Source organism: Mustela nivalis, assembly GCF_964662115.1.
Source record: "Mustela nivalis genome assembly, chromosome: 7".
In the NCBI taxonomy this organism is placed as follows: domain Eukaryota; kingdom Metazoa; phylum Chordata; class Mammalia; order Carnivora; family Mustelidae; genus Mustela; species Mustela nivalis.
Window position 1 is genome coordinate 11292269 of NC_139026.1, and position 18750 is coordinate 11311018.

Consider the following 18750-nt stretch of genomic DNA (forward strand, 5'->3'; position numbering starts at 1 on the left):
CTGGTGGTTTCTGATTGGTTCTGGCCATTTTCCTTTTAGCGCTTGGGTGCACTCTGCTCTAGCGGCTAGTGTAAGCCCTGACCCCATTCTAATCCTTGTCTGCGACAACCTCGCTCTTCACTCTCTCCCTTCTTTCCAAAACTGATTGTTTTTTTCTTTCTTTTATTTGTGTGTGTGTGTTCTAACCGCATGCTCTCAGTCCTCATTGTTGTACCCCATTCTTTCTTTTTAAATGTGAAATGTTTCTATTATTTGGTGGGTCAAACTAGAGTAAATGGAGTTTCTTTTCCTCACAAAGGAAGATTCCCACTCTTGCCAATCCTGAAGGACCTGTTAAGACATTTTTGGGTTCTGGTTCTACCAAAAATTGGTCTTTCCATAATACAAATTTATCACCATACAAATTATAACTTTAATGTAAACCCCCAGAGGCAAAATAAGACATTTATATTCGGTATGTTTTAGAATTCTTTTTCTGAACGCTGGCCTGTTCTCTGACTTGACCACACGGCAGACAGCCAGGTTCTGTGGTGATGCTGCACCCTCCTTGCAAGAGCTTTTGGCTGGTTTTCACCTTGGGCTGCCGTCTCCTGGCTTCAGGCTCCGTTCATCTTGCCTTCGGCCCCATCTTTGTAACACCTACTTACCCTAGCACCGAGAATGCTCTGAATTCTGCACTCCTGTAACGAGAGTGAAGAGAACCATACAACAAAAGAAACCGGAGCTTTATTTTTTCAGTTAAGTGCCTCATGTAAAGGCCTTCGGAAAACATTATTCTTAAATGGATAGACCACATAGTCTAAAAAATTCACCATGGTCCTGAAGATGGTCAACATGGAATTCTAAGTTCTGATTTTTTTTTTCCCCTCCTCAAACAGTAGAATCTTACACAGTCCTCAAAAATGCTGAACATTAGAACAGGTGAAATCCATAGATTTATTTTCTTCCTGTAAATCTGTTCCCTGACCCGTACGGCAAGCCTCTGTTTTATTAATGAACTTCAAAGTTCATGCACAGAGTTTTTTCCTATTGACTTTTTCCCGTATTTCCCATAATGCAGAGACTTTCTGTTTACGAGATCGCCAAAGAACTTGCAAATAGATCTTTCCTTTTGAGCACTTGGTGGTAAACTAGCCCAAGTTTTCCATTTGGAGACCAAGAAACTGCATTTTACTCTTGTTAGCCTCATTTTATAAACACTTTAATTAAAATACTATATATTAATATTTTATATTGCTATATTATTTAAATCAATGTTCTCTGAAATTTACATTTTATTAAATTGAGTGCTGTGTTACTGGATGAGCAACTCCATGTTCCCTAATGTGGTCTACTTTCTCCCTGCCCCTTCTTTTTCCTTTATATTTTTAGGTGAATAATGCTACAGCACGTGTAATGACCAATAAGAAGATGGTCACACCATATGCAAATGGTAAGAGATTACAAGTCATCTTCAGAAGGATGTCAATTATTCTTGTATTAATAAGTGAACTTCTGGTAATCAAAGAGTCTCTTGATTTCAGTCTTATGGCAGTTTAATTTACAGTGAAGTACTTTACTAGAAGAGTATCCTATTTTTTTTTTTAAGGTTTTATTTATTTATTTGACAGAGATCACAAGTAAGCAGAGGCAGGCAGAGTGAGGAGGAAGTAGGCTCCCTGCTGAGCAGAAAGCATGAAGTGGGGCTCGATCCCAGGACCCTGAGATCATGACCTGAGCCAAAGGCAGAGACTTTAACCCACTGAGCCACGCAGGCACCCTAGTATCCTATTTTTAAAGTTAACTTTTTTCTTGGAATTAAGCTTAGTTTTTCAGTTACTAAGCTGTAATGGTCGCGGTGAAGTTCATACACAAAGCGTAAACACGTCATTTGGGGTGACCTGTTAACGCAGTGGGGTCCCACCAAGGCACTCTCATTTTTAGCTGCTATCATTCTTTGTGGTAGGATAGGCTTGTCTGTAATACGTGCCCACCAGTGCTCACTTTTACTGCTGATCCCTACCCACTCCTGCGCAGGAGTGGAATAATTCTTGATCCCTTGCTCTCTCCCTCTAAAGGTGTGCTCTAGAGATAACAGCTATGGTTCGCATTTGCATGTGTTTTCCATCTTCTGTCCCGGGACTGCATGCTATAGAGGGCGTTTCATACATGTGTCTCAATAAGAAGGAAACCCTGTGAATATTTTGCCTGACAAAAGCAAATGTGTCCATTAATCTGGACGCATGTTATCTACCTGGGACAGAACTGAATTTGGATCTGCAGTGCCTACTGGTTTTGCCAGCGGTGCTCCAGGGGCTTTTGGGGGAGGAGTGGAGAGGAAACCCATGGGTTGGGTCTTGAGGTTTGTAGCAACTCCTTCTCTGTCGTATATTTTAGCGTCCTGCATGGAATTTTATCCAGAATCAAATGGGGTGTTTTCTGCTGCTTTTTAAAAGTTTGACTCTACTGCTAGAATACGATAGTATGTGCTTTAATGTCTTAAGTCAAATACAAGTATCTTAGTATATTCTTGTATGTCTTCAGTAGATACATGTAGCCCAGCTTTTCAAACGGATGGTCCAAATCAGTGTATTTACATTTTCCCTACCCATTTTATCAATGGTATATAATGTGATACCATCACCTCCCCTTTACCTCTTGTTTTTTGTTTGTTTGTTTATTTGGTGTTCTGTTTGGTTTGTTTTTTTTTTTTTTAACACTGCTATCACAAGTTTCTGGGATGCCTGGGTGGCTCAGTTCGTTGAGCATCTGCCTGGCTTGGGTCACCAACCCAGGGTCCTGGAATTGAGTCCCACATTGGGCTACTTGCTCAGTGGGGAGCCTGCTTCTCCCTCTGTCAGTCGCTCCCCCTGCTTGTGCTCTCTCTCTCTCTCTGACAAATAAATAAAATCTTAAAACAAAAACAAAAACACAAGTTTCTGCCTTTTAGTAGATTATTACTGCTGCCTTTCCAGTGGGTTATTTTGATAACCCACTGTAAAAAAAAATAGGAAGGAGAAGCAAAATAAGTCAAATTTCCTTTAGATCCAGGGAGAACACTGTCCTAGAAAGAGTCACTGACTGGAATTCAGAAGAGAGAAATTTTACTTCTAGATTTGACTCTTCGTTTTGCTGTATGTCGTTGGGCCATTCTTTTTTAACCTGATACTGTTTTTGTCTCCATTAATAGGCAGTCACAGAATTTTAGCACCTGAAGACTCTATGGAAGTCTTCAAAACCCAGCCCTCTTAGCTTATTATTTAGGAAATTAAACCTGGAGAAGTGTAGTATTTACTTGTTGTCCTGCTGGGACAACAACTTTCTTAACTCTCTCTTTGGGTTTTGTAAAGGTCAAAATATATTGTAAATTGTACCAAACTAAACATATTCGAAGTATTATTGGCCGCATACCATTATATACCAATATTAAAATGTGTATTTTTACTTAAGGGAATGCTTAAGTAATAGTGGCATTGGCAGGAAGGAAAAAAGTCATTTTTGAATATTAGTCTAAATTAATATTCAAGCCTAACAGAGCCAAACTTTACAGACCTACAGCTGCTTATGGCTAAAGCTTCTGAGAAGAGTATTCGAGGTGCCTTCTGGTGAATTCTCAGCCAGCAGTTTAATTTACGTTGGCTGAAATAACATGATTTGTCAGACATTGCAGAACATTGAGTTCTTACAACTCCAGTAGGATTTGAACCGAGGTATTTGCTCAATTTTTATGTGAAATAATGTGCTCATCATCTTTGAGCACCTAAAATAATGAATGGGGATTGGATTGGTTCAGAATGAATGCCTTTTTTTCTTGAATATTGTCTCCAGTCTTTCAGAAAAATAATGGAGCATGTTTGCTTATTTATGTGTAAAATTCTATGAATATCTATTGATTAATGTTTTCATCTGGAATTCTCCTTAACTGGACGGTAGTACATTTTTCCTTTTTATATAAAATAAAGGGTACTACTTTAGCTAAAATGGCTGATTAACTTAAGTATGTATATTACCAAATAAAATCCCATGACATGCATGAAGTTGGGGACATACCTTGCATTTTACTCCTGTGTGTCTCTTCTTACTCACTTGCCTGAGGTTCCAGTGGTAAATCCCAAAGAAAGGGGATTTTGGCTTACCCAGATTTCCATCAGCGTGGTATTACTGAACACGGAGTCAAAGATCAGCTCAAACTTGAGCTCAGAGGATACTTTTATAACAGCTAGAGTAGCCAACAACAGTGTGAAGATGGTATATAAAAAAAATGCATCACGGTGTGGTGTAGAATGACATATTCTGTCTTTCTCCTCTTTCTAAAAAGAAGGAATACATTCTAAGCAGTTCTGTGAGAGAGACTGTACCAGAGCCCAGGACTCATTTCTATTTCTTGTATTTTTTTGGCCTTCTCTCATTCCCTCCCCATCTCCCTTCGTCCCTCCCAGTTTTTCTCTCCCTCCAGTTTGCACCTGTCCTTGCCCCCACCCCCAGCTCCTCATTATCCCTTCACTGTGCTAGTCCTGCTTAAAGATGCTCAGCTGTGGAAATGTCCTCCCACTCCCTAGAACCCCCCAGGCGGCATCTGCAGAGAAGGTAGTGATGCAGAGCTAAGCCGGGCTGTGCGCCAGGCTCTCTGGAGCCAGCTCGCAGTGCCCTGCTCACCCTCTGCCCTGTGCTCCTCGCGCAGTCTTCAGTGCTCACTCTTCTCTCTTCCACTCCAGGTTGGAAATTAAGCCCCGTCGTTGGAGCTGTATATGGCCCTGAGTTATATGCAGGTAGAAGCTCTTTGATTTTTCTGGTTATGCTAGTTACCTATAACAACATCTGTTGTTTTTCAGTCTACTATCCCTTTGTAATCTTTTTGCATTTTTTAATTTTTCTTAAATGCAATCAGCATCCAGCTTTCAAGCAGACGTGTCCCTAGGCAATGATGCAGCAGTGCCCCTGTCGGGAAGAGGGGGTATTAACACTTACATTCCTTTAATCAGTAAGTAGCCTATGTTGACCTGGCATGGATCTTGACTGTTGGGAGGAAACAGTGATGTGTGCTCGTCTTTTTTTCCTCCTCAAGTATAAACTGTAACTGAAGAGGAGGAGACCTTCTCGAGAGAGAGTTAAATGCTGCCACAGTGTCCCGTCCCGCTTAACCTGTGTTAGAATCTGAGATACTAAGATTGCCATGAAGCAGAAATACTTGGGAGAGGTCGGGGCGGGTGAGGACATGTGTAGAACATTTTAATCTGCAATTGATTTTAAAGAAAACCAAAGCAATAGGTGTTAGTGGGATATATGACGTTCTGTGCAAGTCTGCTAGGGGGCCCTCTCGTAGAGTATCATTTAGAAGCACCTCCAGAATTAATGGTTCTTCTCCGCTCTGTGGATACCGCTGAAGTCATTCTGACCTGAGCCATTTTGCTCCAGTGAAAGATATAATTAAAACAAGTTCAGCGAACGTGGAATAAACGTTTCTGTGTGCTTTCCAAAGGATAAGACATTTAAAATAGACCTTTAGAAACTGCCTACCTCCCTGAGGGCCACAGGATTACAGGGGAGAAGTCGGTTCCCTCTCCCCTTACATTTCTGGGTTAAAACATTTTAGATAAAAGAACAAAATGGACTAATGAAATGTCTAAAGATTATTGTGTGCCTCGGAGGTTGGCACCATGTACAAACACAAAAGACTATTCTTACAAAGAATAATTACTATAATGCGCATAATAACATGTGAAGACAAGATTAATAATTGGCCAGTTAGAGAGTTCATGTCAATCCATGTAAACGGCCCACAGAAGTGAAAAGTCTCATCCCTTAGGACGGTCGTAGTTCTTAGAGCTGCTGGGCCTGTTTCTCACCAGCGGGCGTGTAAACGCCAGAACTGAGAAGGCGCAGAGTGGACTCACTCAAGACGGGTGACGAGCGGGGCGCGCCTCATTGGCTTTGCGTACTGGCTCTCTCCGTTTCTTTCCCCGGAAAGATGGGGCATATATCTTTCAACCTTTCCTGGAGGTGGTTCAAAGCAAGTTGGGATTGTACCCCCTGCGACTGAATGCAAGTTGACATTCCTGTCATATTTTGGGTCTCCCTTTAGTTCCTGGCTTCCCTTACCCGACTGCAGCCACCACGGCGGCCGCTTTCAGAGGAGCCCATCTGAGGGGCAGAGGGCGGACGGTATACGGTGCGGTCCGAGCGGTACCTCCAACAGCCATTCCCGCCTATCCAGGGTAAGCATGAGATTCCAAAATAAGCAGCTGGACAGAAAAGAATACCATGGCCCTCTCACAACTTCTGGGATGTCGCCGTGCCACATCGTAGACATTCTATGAATATTTGTACATTAATGGATTAGATGGCAAGAACCAAAACATACCATCATCAGAATGTAACGTAATACCAATTCATTATATAAATCTTCATTTTGGCCACCTTAAGCCCTCGTGGTAGTGGCTTAAGACAGCAGCCAGAACTGTCTTGTGTTTACTAGCAGTGTGTTGGCATGGAGTTCACTCAGCATCGCACGAATGCGGATTAACACTACTGCAGAGAACCAAACTAGGAGCTCAAGACCGTAGTACGAGACTGCCTCTGCTGTGCTCACCCCCTTACCACCACCCTGTGTTGGGGCTGAGGCTACCACATCGCCCTCCCTTTTGGTTTCACTGCCTGGGTGGTGAGCAGCAGAGCTAGCTACCCACAATGGATTTGCTTTCTTTGTAGGAAACGGATTAAAAGAGGTTAATTCAAAGATGAACCAAGTCCAATTGAATCCAGGGAGAAAGGGAGAAGTAGGAAGAATTAAACCACAGTTGGCTTCTGAATGATGGTAAAACAACTAATGGAGCTGAGCGTCCTTCACCCTTTGAATTTGGTGTGGAGGCTGTCTCATGCAGTGGACTGATTCCATAGCAACAAATCAATCCTTGGCTGTCGAATGGGGGAGAAGGAGCGAAGATGGCAGGTTTTGGTTTTAGTTGTTTCTCAGTGTCAGCCTAAAATGTCTATTTTTATAAAGAGTGGTCTTCAACAAGTTAGTTGTACCAAGGACTTTCCTTTCCTCAAAGAGGTGACATTTGCGCTCTTCATCTTTTCTCTGCCTATGACAGGTTTTCTCCCATATTCTTCCTGAGGAGTAAAAGCAGGGGCGGAGGAGCCTCTTCGTTGCTACTTAGTTAAAACTCAAAGGGGAAGAGCCTCCTTCGTAGGTCCTTTTCTGACAGCAAAATTGGCTTTGAGGTATACTAATGTAGCATTCATTCATAGACCAAATGGACACACCATTAAGGGTCCTCTGTGGCACAGAATTAGAGCAGTTTTATTAGACAAGTATGCATGTTGAAATGGACAGGCTCCAGAAGCTGCTGGAAGGGAACTGCTTTAGAAATAAACTTTTGTTTGCAGTTTATAGATGTTTAACTCCCATGCATTCCATCATCTCCATCCTCTGCCATGACTTGCTTTTAATTTTATTCTTTCTGCTCTCAACTTGACCTCTGACCTTCAACCTCTGACATCTCTTTAAAGAAGTGAATAAAGATACAGTATGATTTCATCAAGAAATACTCATAGTAAAATATAAAAACAAACCTTTCGGAAGTTCTGCACACCAGGAAAATTGCTCATGAGGCGCCATTTCAGTCCAAGATCGTTGACTGTCATGCTTGCAAAGCGATACCTCCCACTCACCAGAAACATGGGACTTCTTTATTTTGTAATCTCCCTGAGTTACTTTATAAAAACCGTTGGATTCGTTCCTATTCGATGTACCTCATTTCAACATACTGGCCAAACTTGAGAACCCATTCTTTGCCAAGTCTGTGTCAGGATTGTGTTCGCTTAAAGATATTTTATCTTTATGTCTAATCATACCAATCTCTGTGCATTACATTGAACACTGATTTCCCATGTTTTCTTTTTTATTAACTAAACCACCGATTTACATGGAAGATGGCAAGGAATAAGTCCAGTATCATATGGGGAATGGCCTAAAATTGCTTTTCAGCTTAGTAAACTAATTTCATCATTAATCATTATGTTCTAGCCTCCTTGTGGCATTTGATTCAGGGAATATTAGAATTCTTCTAGAATTTAGGTGAATATTCCCAGTGAGTGATGCAACTTAGGGTAAACTTCATTCATGTTTTTAATGCCACCACTCTTCTTTGTAGAAGAGATGTTTGTAATCTTTGCCTGTGTGCCCTACTGAAATAGGCGAAGGTTAATTAATTACCACTTGGCTTCAGTGCTTTCCGCTCTGTCAGAACAAGTGTCTTTTTGACTCAAATGTAGTGGAGAGGCAGATCACTTTCTAATATCAGGCTTTAACAGCAATTGGAAACTATGAAAAAGAACAGACCGTAGTAGCTAAATGAGCATCACAGACGAGTTCAGCCCGCCTGTTGTGCGTGCGATACAAAGGCACAGTATATTGGGGCCGTTGCAAAGTGTGGCCATACTATCCTGTAAACCCAACAAAATATCATTGTAAATAGAATCCGGAAGCTTTCCAGCTACCTGCAAAAAATAAATTGTTTCATATTCAAGTTAAATATATGATTTAAAGACTTCACTGTAGTTTACTTATTACAGCAGAGAGGATAGTGGTGAAAATTATCCAGCTTTCTTAGTTGAATAAACAATAAACAGATCTTCTCATTTAAAATATCCAAATCTTAATTTAACAAATGTGAAGAAGAAAGTCTCACCTTTTATCTCTACTGCTGTTCCATGTCTTTTGGTCCCAAAATAATGTTTTGGGGAAAGTCTATATGCAGAAGAATACCTAAAAAGGCTTGAAACCTGTGATTATGATAGTTTAGTGTTGTCCAGGATTTAAAAAAATCAAGCAAACAAAAATTCATGTATTTTGTTTGATACAGATTCATTTTTCTAAACAGGCAAATAAACCCTTCTATTCCTAATCAGCTACTTGCTCAGTGTTCTCCTTTTAAATAAAACACGATGATCCTTGGTCATGCCCAGAACCTCAGTTATCAGTTCTATTTTTCAGAGTTCCGTGAATATGCTTATGGTCAAAAAAGAACCCTTAAAATCTTCCAGTTCCTCTCCTTCCCGCTCTGGATTATATTGTTACTATCTGGGATCCCCACTGCACCTTTCAATTCTTGGACCTTGGACCAATCACCTTAACCTTTAGCTCATTATCTCTGCTTGTGAAAGCAATGCATTGTGGGTATTTTTGGTTGTGTTTTTTTTTTAATTACATTTCTCTGTTTACTTTGGTCAGAATTGATTGACTTGTTTTTCTGAGGTGTTGCATTGGTTCTTAAAATGCTGAATAATAATACTTTGCATGCTTGTGTGATCAGCCAAATCTTATCGCATGTCTAATGTGCAGGGTAAAAAAGCAGGTGATGTATGGATATCAGAAAAAAAATGTACATACTTCTAGGAAACTGAAAACAAATTACTAAACGTAATTTTGAAACATACTCTGCATACAGATCCTGCCCTGATGGAATTCTTTGGGTTCGTTTTTTTCACGTTAGATCCCTCTCTCCGTGCCTCTCCCCACCCCATACACATGCAGTCATTTTGAAACTCGGGAAAAATTTCCTCCTAGGGCAAGCTTTTTGGGGGGAAAAAAAAAAAAATAAAACCCAGAACAAAACAAAAACTCCGGGTATGAAAACTTGCTGTTTCCCATCCAGCGGATTTCCAGTAGTTCTCTTAGGCCCTCTGGGAATGCCTTTTATGGTTGTAAATCTTCCTGCAACGATCGAGTAGCCAGGTGTCCCTTCCAGTTGTGCGCTCCTCCCCTCCTCGCACGCACGTCCTGGAGCTGTATAACGTGCCCCCGCACCTGCACGACCCTCTCACCAATGCGCTGGGCCCCCAGCCCCGGTTCCGTATTCATACATCACCTGCCTGTGTAGAGCGCATGTGCATGCCGCCGTCCTCAATAACCGGAATGTGTTTCTGTTCTTTTGTTTTTTGTTTTTGTTTTTGTGTGGATTTTCTGCAGTGTGGTTTACCAGGACGGATTTTACGGTGCTGACCTCTATGTAAGTACACACACCGGGGCCTTCTCGGCCCCATTCCCTGACAAGCCAGCCTTTTTTTTTCTGTTTCTTTGATTTGGTTCGGTTTGGTTTTTTTTGTTTGTTTGTTTTTTTACATATAATTTGTTTAATTTTTATTTTCTTTTTCCTTGTGGATATATATATATATATATTTATATATTTAAGAATGCAAGCATGCTTCTCTGCCACTGCGCTTGCCCCTGGGTGCAAAAACTGAGCCTTTGGGTTTCCTGATCATTGCTAGAGTCAGTCTACTGGACATATTCTTTTCCCTTCCCCATACCCACAGATGTTCTGTGTCTCAGTGATTTATTTGCGAGATGATCAGCAGGTTTAAAGTCTTTTATTACTGTCGTGTCATGTGCATACATAAATAACAGGATAGTTATAGTAGCTTAAACCAACTCTCTCTCTTTTCTGCTTTTCTTCTCATTCCATAACCCTCTTTAGATCATTGGAACTTTGATTTACGTAGATGGTAGTAAGGTTTCTGAACTATGTGTTCTCCTGTTTTATATACGTAGAGAGAGTGTTACCCTGTGAAAGGGGTGGAAGGAGCTAATGCCAGCGAAGAACGGGGATGAGGGCAGGAAACCAGATACTCAGTGCTTCCAGCCTTGCTTTATCCAAAAGGTCCACAACTGGCGGGTCTGTTTTCTTAAGAGCCATCCAGAGGGAAATGAGTGGCGTAATTAGCAACCTAGACTCTTCTTACGAACATTTGACTATCACGTAGAATCCGTTGTTTCTGCCAGCCATGTTAACAACATTATTACCCATTCCTGAAACTGTCTTGTTATATCCTGATTGGTTTGTCACAAATTATTTCAAATGTGGACAAAGTAATCTGACTGACAAAGAATCCAAAAGTTTGCGAGCTTTGAAATCTTTTATTAAGACCTCTCCAGATGATCTGTTTCTGAATGCAGGCTTAGTCTAACCACCAAGTAATGACACTTTCTTAAGAAAAACTTGTCAGCATGAAATTATTCCTTGGGCGTGGGTTAGAATTGTCCAGAAATGCTTTCTCCGCCCTCAGCTCCCCAAATCAGTAAGGGCATATACCTCCACAGTGAGCTGTTCCCACAGATTTCTGCCAGAGATTCTATGCAATCAGAAAACTTTAATGCACTTTCAGAATATACTTAGAGGTTCTATGTGTTGCAGGAAGTACAGATAGGATTAAGCAGTCCTCTGGATTACTGTAGGTGATTGGACACACCTGTCCTCTTTGGAGCAGACCTTCCAAGTTTGCCTTAGTTTAACAAATGCTTAAAGGAGTCTTAGCCATGAATTGGTGCAACCCTCTCTCTTCGTTATACACATTTCTTAGAGATTGTGACTTTCCCAGATTAAATCAATTATTTTATAGCCAAGCACAAAACTCAATCCATATTTCATTACCTCTCTCAGTGTTTTAATTAAAATCCACATCTTTCCTCAGATGATTTTCAAGAAGTAATGAAAGATACCTTTTTTTTTTTTTTTCCTGGGCTCACAGTGAAACTTGAAGGTTGGGGAAGTACTCCTCCTTTTATACCAAGTGACACTTCTAGATATATGTATTTGCATATGATCTTAGCATGTACATTCTCCCATATACATTAATATCCATATTCTCATAAAACTCATCTCTATGTTATTTAAATTGTTTTCCTGAAATCTGATCTATTAGAGCATGCTTTTCCACTGGAATTATTTCTTAAGTCAAAGGCGTTTATTTTAATTTATTTAATTTTTTTTTTTTCTCTCTCTCTCTCTAATGTTTTCTTCTTTTGGGGATTTTTTTTTAAAAGTATGGCTTACTGCTACCTTATTAAGATTAGCCTACTTCCACCTTAAGTGAACCAACCAAATATTTGCTTATAGTTCTCTCATTTCCTTAGTTCACAGTATATGATTTATTAAGAGAGAGATGATTTTTCTGTGCTTACTGAGAAGATACTCTTGAAAAAAATTTTTTTTTAAATCTGACCAGATCACCTTATGAAGATAAACAGAGATAATTTAGTGACCTTGCTGAAATACTAGTTTGACCAGTGGTGCTTTCTTAACAAAAAGAATTAATCATAATGTTATTGTCATTTCTTAGTTCCTATCTTAAAGCAGTCACTTGGAGGGAAAAGTTGGTCCCCAGTGCCGCGGTCCGATTCGCGGCTCGGGGAGCTTGGTATTCCCACCTCAGCTGTGAGGGAGTGAGGGATGCTTCTTACACACACACACACACACACACACACACACACACACACACACTTTCCTTGAGTCTGTTCTGCTTCTCTCTGTACATTTTCCCACCCGTGGAGATCTGTCCATATACACGGAGTCCTTGTTTCCTCAGAAATAACAGATGAACGATAGGACAAGTGAAGGGTTTTTTCTCTCCCCAGAGTGCACCGACCCAGAGCTTGAAGGAACATCATGGGGGAAAAGAGTTGAAGCTGCCCGTTTTGTCTTACATTATACTAATTTAGGCTGTTAATTGTGGAGTTGTTGGTTTTTTGGTTTTTTTGGTTGTTTTTTTATTTTTATTTTTTTAACTCTCTTTCCCTGTTCTGTTGTTAGTCCGTAACCCCTGCTGGCCATTTGCTTCCTCTGTTTCTCCCGTGGCACTTTCCTCTCCGGAGGACTGATCTGGCAGTTGTGCCACAGTTTGTAAAGAGACCCCAGAGAGGAGGCTTGACTGTAGCAGAGAGATCGTGAGTCCTCCCCGCCCCTCTTTTTTCTTGACCAGTCAGCAAGGCAGGGTCCACCCTAATTCACTTTTGAGAGGGATAACAACCTGCTCCTAATTTTTACCCTGTGAAAAGCATGCTTGCATCCAAAGGAAAGAAAAGGCTGGTGGGCCCCTTAGCGGGCTTTTTGTATGATTGTTTTCCTTCCACAGCTGTGTTTTTTGAACTGCTCTTCCTGTGTTCTGTTATAGAATAGTCTTACAGGAACCAATCATTAGCGCTAAAATACCTCAGGTAGGAGCGCCAGTGTGACCTGCCGATCAATCAGATTGTGGATTGCAGTGAACAGATTGAACTATACTAACCATTCCAGCTCCACGTTAGAGATGGGAACAGAGGCTTTTTTGGACAACCGAGACTTGTGAGCGTGTGATCTAGGCCCTGCCACCCCAGCCGCGCACGGTCAAGATCTCTGTGCGACGGCGCCTCCCCCGAAATTAAGTGCTGCCGTCCCATGGCCGCTGCCCGCGCCAGGCGGGTGCTGTGCACTGTCCCATCACTGCCGCCTCTTTCAGTTTGTCAATCGCATTTATCCACCGTGTTCAAACTGGGCTTTTCTACTTGCAGATCTTAGCAGGTGGGGGCGTCTTCCCGCCACCGTGAAAGAAAGGAAAGGGAGGAAGTCGAGTCTGTGCAGGGCAGGAGTCCTGAATCCCCCAGCTGGGCCCCACACTGAGACCACAGTAGTGATTGGACCGTGCCATTCCCTAAGCTTGAAGTTGCCTAAAAGTCTAGACCCACTGGGACTCTAAAACTTGGAACTTGGATTCCCCTGGCCCTCTTTGCCTTTCTCCTTAGAGCAAGGTCAGTGGGTTCATTTGGATAATAGTGCACTGTTAGGTGTGCCGACAGCTGGATGGCTAGGGGAGGAGAGACGCAGACAGCCTGTCCCAGTTTGGCCAGTGCCTTTTTGTGCCTACCCAGCGAGATTTGGGAGATGAACTAATTTGGGGAGATGTGAGATAGTAGGGTATTTGAGAGGTTTGATTCATGAAAGATCATCTCTCCTCTACCATGGGAGTCATAAGTGGAAGATAAGAAGTTGATCATGACCATTCTTCCCTTCACCCCAATTTAAAATGATAATAAAATAAAATTTCCATACTTCTCTTTAAGACCTTCTCATATCTACTTTTCAAAGTAGATAGGTCACTGTCAAAAACAGTAACAATATTCTCATTATTACAGGTGTTGGTATTCACATCTGTGTTAACTCACATTTAATCTGGGTGCCATATTGCCACAGAAGAACAGTGTCCTAAGAGCCCCTTCTGCAGGGTCCGTCTACAGCAGTAGCCCTCAGCTGGAGTAGGGAGGAGGCGAGAGGAGGAAGGGGTCAGCGTCAGGCAGGGACAGAGAAAGTGATGCCCAGAGACACAACTCAACCCAAGCTCCTTGGGCTAGATCTCTGCCCCCCGTAGTGACTCTAAGCACCACACCTGCCTTTCTCTGCACCCACCCACCCCCAGGCCCCTCATTCTATAAATCTGTACACCACATGCAGAGAACAAGCTTTCATGTTGTCTGCTGGTCTTGAAATACTCTTCTCAGTGTCACATAATGTCACCGTCTTCCAGGTAGAAAGAAGGTGTCTTGACATCACATGCTCACTAAAGTCCTGTTTTAATGTAAATCTGAAACAAAAATATAATCAAATTAATGGCTAGGTTGAACTCAAGACAAGGGGAATGTCTGCCCCTGTGAGATCATGCTAATGGACAATGCAGATGAAGGTCAAGTATGGGAGAGGTAGATAAGTAGAGCTCTTCCGTTTTCTTCTGGTTAAAACAGAACTGTTTTAGAAAAGTCCTGTGGTCAGTGTGGCAACACTATGAAGTTAATTAAATCATAAGACCAGTTCAGAGTAGAGGAGAGAATCCCTAGCAGGTGTTTATGGATCCTGGAGAGCTGAGACTTGAACAACATAAGGATCTTAAAGGTAACCACGCTTTCCCGGGAAAGAGCTGGAAGCGGAAGTTAGGGATGTGTCACGGATATGTGCTTAAGCCCAGGAACTATGTCTGAAGAACCCTGGGTCAGAATGGATGGCTGGTGCCCAAGGGCCGGCACCCAAGCTCGCGGGGTCAGGAAGGGCTCATAGGGGAGTGATAAAGTATCTGGCCTACCCCTTTTGGGAACACTCCAGAGGCATTCACAAAAGGAATAAGAAAGCAGTCCTGTAAAGGGGCGCATGTGTGTTTGGACCAGGCTCAGCCAGCCCTGGATCAAGTGGATCCAGCCCTCAGGGTTCCGAAAAGCAGTCCGTGTGTGCCCTCCTACACTAGGGTGTGCCGTGGCCATGCTAATCCCCGTTTTTTGTTTTATTTCAAATCACACACAGATAGAGTCTGCAAACTGCTTCAGATCCAACAGGTCTGATTGTGTGTAAATACATATGTCCTTTTTAATTTTTATTCTTAATGGTTGCTTCAGTTTTGCATCAGTGCATGGTTAAAAGCAATACACATCAGCTATTTCATGACTTCATATCTCCAAATGAATTATTTCTCCTCTTTTTTTTTTTTTGTTTGTTTGTTTGTGCAGTCAGCTGAAGACATGTTAACATCTCACTCTAAATCTCTCAGTGGAGTCTCTGTTCCCTTCTCTGATATAACAGATGGGTTACTGCTTGTTATAATTATTAACATTGTGGTGTGGGCCAGGGCGAGGGCGGGCGACCTTGACTATTTCTTTGGGCTGGGGAGGGCCAGTCGTTAGGGTCTGGAATGTTAACTCAAGTGGTGACTGACTGTTTCCGTAATGGCAGGTGGTTGTGGCTGCACGTTCTAGTAATTGAGGCTGTGTACTTCACCGAGCTTGTGGTAGAGCCTAGGGCAAACCGCTGTCCCAAGAGAATGCTGGGATAGATAGAGTTAGCCAATACGAGTCTGAACGTGGTGATTTTGCTGGTTGTTTTAGCTCCAGATGTTGGCATGCTTAGTTTTTAATGTGATTAATAAATGTGGCGCCATACCCCCCCCCCCCCACGCCTGACCCCTGTCTCTCCTACTCCCTTCCCCTCCCTGTTCTTTTGGAAAAACTTAAGAAACAGTAATGAAAACCTCGGTGTTTCAAACTGCACTTGGTTCTCATGTTCTATAAAAGATTGCAGACTTGCTAGCAGAGGTAAAATTTGGGGGAAAAAAACATTTCTCAGCCTGGAAGCTTGATGCACTCCAAAATTGGAGTCGAAATACATACATCTGAATTTTCTTTGTCTCACAGTTTTTGGTATCTTTTGTTTAAAGCAGCAGCAGAGATGCTCTGGTGAGACTGTATCTGAGAGAAATAAATCCATGTTATACAATTTGACTTTTCTAATTTGGGGACAGTCACGGATGAATGACCAAATTAATGTATTAGACTCTTATCTGCCCCCCTCCTTTAAAGGGCCTCCTTGTAGCACCACTGTACAGTAGTTAGGAGAGTAGTCATTGAAATACCAGCTTTTAAAAAAAAAAATCAGTGTAGTTTTTCCTAATGCTGATATGCTTCTCAGGCCTTTTGTTGGCAATAAGATTATTTGTATCCCTGTTCCATTTTCCTGAATTTAAATAGCAAAGAACCTCATCACATTCAAACTCCAAAGTCTGAGTTCACTTATAGCAGAAGGCAACCGTGGCAGATAGACTCTCCCCGTCTCCTCCTGGTGTGGAAGGAAGCCTCTTTCCCATGGTCTGATCCATTTTGAATTGTTTTGGTTAACAATAACATTACCCCTAAACCATTGCAGTTCTGATGGCTTCTTACAGGCCAAGGAAGGAGAGGGGAAGTGGTTCTCTCAGTCACCTCATTCAGAACCTCTTTTTCCGAAATTAGGGCCCTATCTTTCAGAGCTATGGTTAGATAGACTCCCCAGTATCTCCGACTTGACTGAGACTTTCGGAGAGGTCAGTACTTTTGAACCTCAGAATCCCTTCATGAGAATGTAGACTCTGCCCTATGGCATAGAACTTCAGTTTTTAAAAATGTTTTGCTCAGGTAAACATAAATTGGGCTTTAACTGCTTTTATTACCTTGCCTTTTTAAATTTTTAAAGATCATTTTGATGCTTGGAGGAACACGAAGGAGACAAACCACATACCGCGCGCTTGCCAATTACCCTGTTTACAGGCGGTTTTACGAAAATCAGCCCAGCTGTAAACTTCACACCAGCAAACTTCAGTCCTAAACTTAAAGGAATCATCTGTAGTTATAATGAAGAATTGAGCCTTTTAAGGTTCATTTAAAGCTCAAAATTTCAACTATAAAGATTAGCCTGTTGCTTTAACAGATGTTTTTCCTGCTTTATATCCTCTTTAGAAGTTTAAACAAGGAATAAGGTAAAGAGACCCTTTAGTTCACGTACAACGTGTATATGTGTAGGTCGATCTAGTTACAGATACGGATACAGCAGGGGATATGACAGAGCCTGGGGTGTGTAGCTTTGCCCAAAATAACCTGGCCTGCCCGTTCCCGTACACCTGGCTGGATGTCAAAGAGAACGTGTTGACCACACAGCCCCGAGGGTGCTTCCTGCCATGGTAGAAGGCTACCGTTTTATTGTCAGTGTTCAGTTATATTCATTTGAATCTTCTGATTTATTATATGGTTATCTGCGGACAAATATGTAATTGAGAAAGAAACATTTGCTTTTCTGAGTGATTCACTTGAAGAAGAAAGAGGAGTCGTACATGACTCCTGATGTTCAGTGAGGGCCACTCAGTGCACGTCTGCCTCTCCGTGGGCTGGTGTCACACGGCGTCTGCCTAGAGAGCGGGAGGCCCTGTTCCCCCGTGAGGCGGTATGTCCACTGGAGAGCATGAGTGAAAGGCTGTAGTCTGAGTGCACCAGCTGAACACTGTTACATCGGACAGTGGGAAGACAGTAATAAAAACTCACCCCTGAATTAGGTTTAGGTGAAATAGATAAATGCTAGAAGGGCAAAGAAGAGGAAGCCATAGGGCTTGCCACTTTTTAAAAATAGCCTGTCTCGTGTGGCATTCACTGTTGTGATTATCTTCGAAATACTGAATGGGAGGCCACCTTTGGGGTGTTTGTTTCCCCTAAACTGAGGGGAAGAAACAGGACGTGGGACTGAAGGTCTCCAGGACTGAGAGGAGATTGGGCCCGTTGGCAGAACAGCCCCAGAGCCTGCTATGAGACGGGCGCGTCAGACTCCGAATCTTCTGGGAGAGGAGAATAAATGCAGTTAAATGCCCAGGGCGTGGGAGGAGGACTTTTTCCCCTAGGAGAGTCCCACTGCAGGGTCCTCGGCCGTTTGTAATGTCATTTGTCTCAGTCTGAAGTGTAGATCGGAGCTGGCAGGCTTTGTCTCTGAAGGGCCAAGTGGTGAATATTTTCGGCTTGGAGCCCGGATGGTCTCTTCACACCTGCGTCCAGAAGCAGGTGGCGAGCTGCGTCGGCTCCCAGATCGAAGTTTGCCCGCCCCGATCTACACTGGGTTTGCCTTCTCCATGGTACCTGGTTATCTTAGCCTCTCGGCAAATGTGCGAGGCCTGAGGAGCCCAGCCTTGCAGAGGACCTTTCCACAACCTACTGTGATCTCCATAGTCTGGGCAGTAAAGCCACGGGAGAGCCTCAAGTTAACACATGCAGATTTAGTATGTCCTAGTTCTGTAATTTACATTCCCCACCCGGTAGAGTCCCCCAGCTCCCTGCACATATTTGCCCTGTTGAAAGCCCCAGCCAAGACTGTGAAGAAAGATGGATCTGGAATCCTGCCTTCGTTTCTTAAATCGGAGACCGGGTCCTGTGGGGAGAGTTTACTTCTGCTACCGTCCCGGACCAGAAGACGCATCCCTGTGCCGGGCGGAGCTCCGTTCTGTGCCAGAGGAATGATGACATGCAGACCGAGGCAGTTTGAAACATTCTCCTCCCACGTGTGTGTCTGTGTTCGTGTCTGTCCCCGTGTCACTGTGCGCGTATGTCTGCGTGTGGGCGGGTGTGTGTTCGTCTGGCCCCGGGGTGGGGGGGCGAGGTATCTGTAAAGTCAGTTCTCTTCTCTC

The 18750-nt window shown here is 42.7% G+C and overlaps 1 protein-coding gene across 50 annotated transcripts in view; it reads left to right on the forward strand.

Annotated features, from left to right (window-relative positions):
- The window catches only part of RBFOX2 (RNA binding fox-1 homolog 2), a 274726-nt gene that overhangs the window by 248383 nt on the left and 7593 nt on the right, over positions 1-18750 (forward strand). For 14 of the 50 annotated variants that reach the window (XM_082740312.1, XM_082740291.1, XM_082740287.1 and 11 more), the window contains 6 exons: positions 1372-1432; positions 4695-4748; positions 4868-4960; positions 6050-6194; positions 9953-9992; positions 15084-15115. In XM_082740312.1, coding sequence (XP_082596438.1) covers positions 1372-1432; positions 4695-4748; positions 4868-4960; positions 6050-6194; positions 9953-9992; positions 15084-15115 — 425 coding nt within the window. Of the gene's footprint in view, positions 1-1371; positions 1433-4694; positions 4749-4867; positions 4961-6049; positions 6195-9952; positions 9993-12933; positions 12977-15083; positions 15116-15286 lie in introns of all 50 variants that reach the window. The other 36 variants (XM_082740323.1, XM_082740296.1, XM_082740282.1 and 33 more) reach the window with 10 other exon arrangements.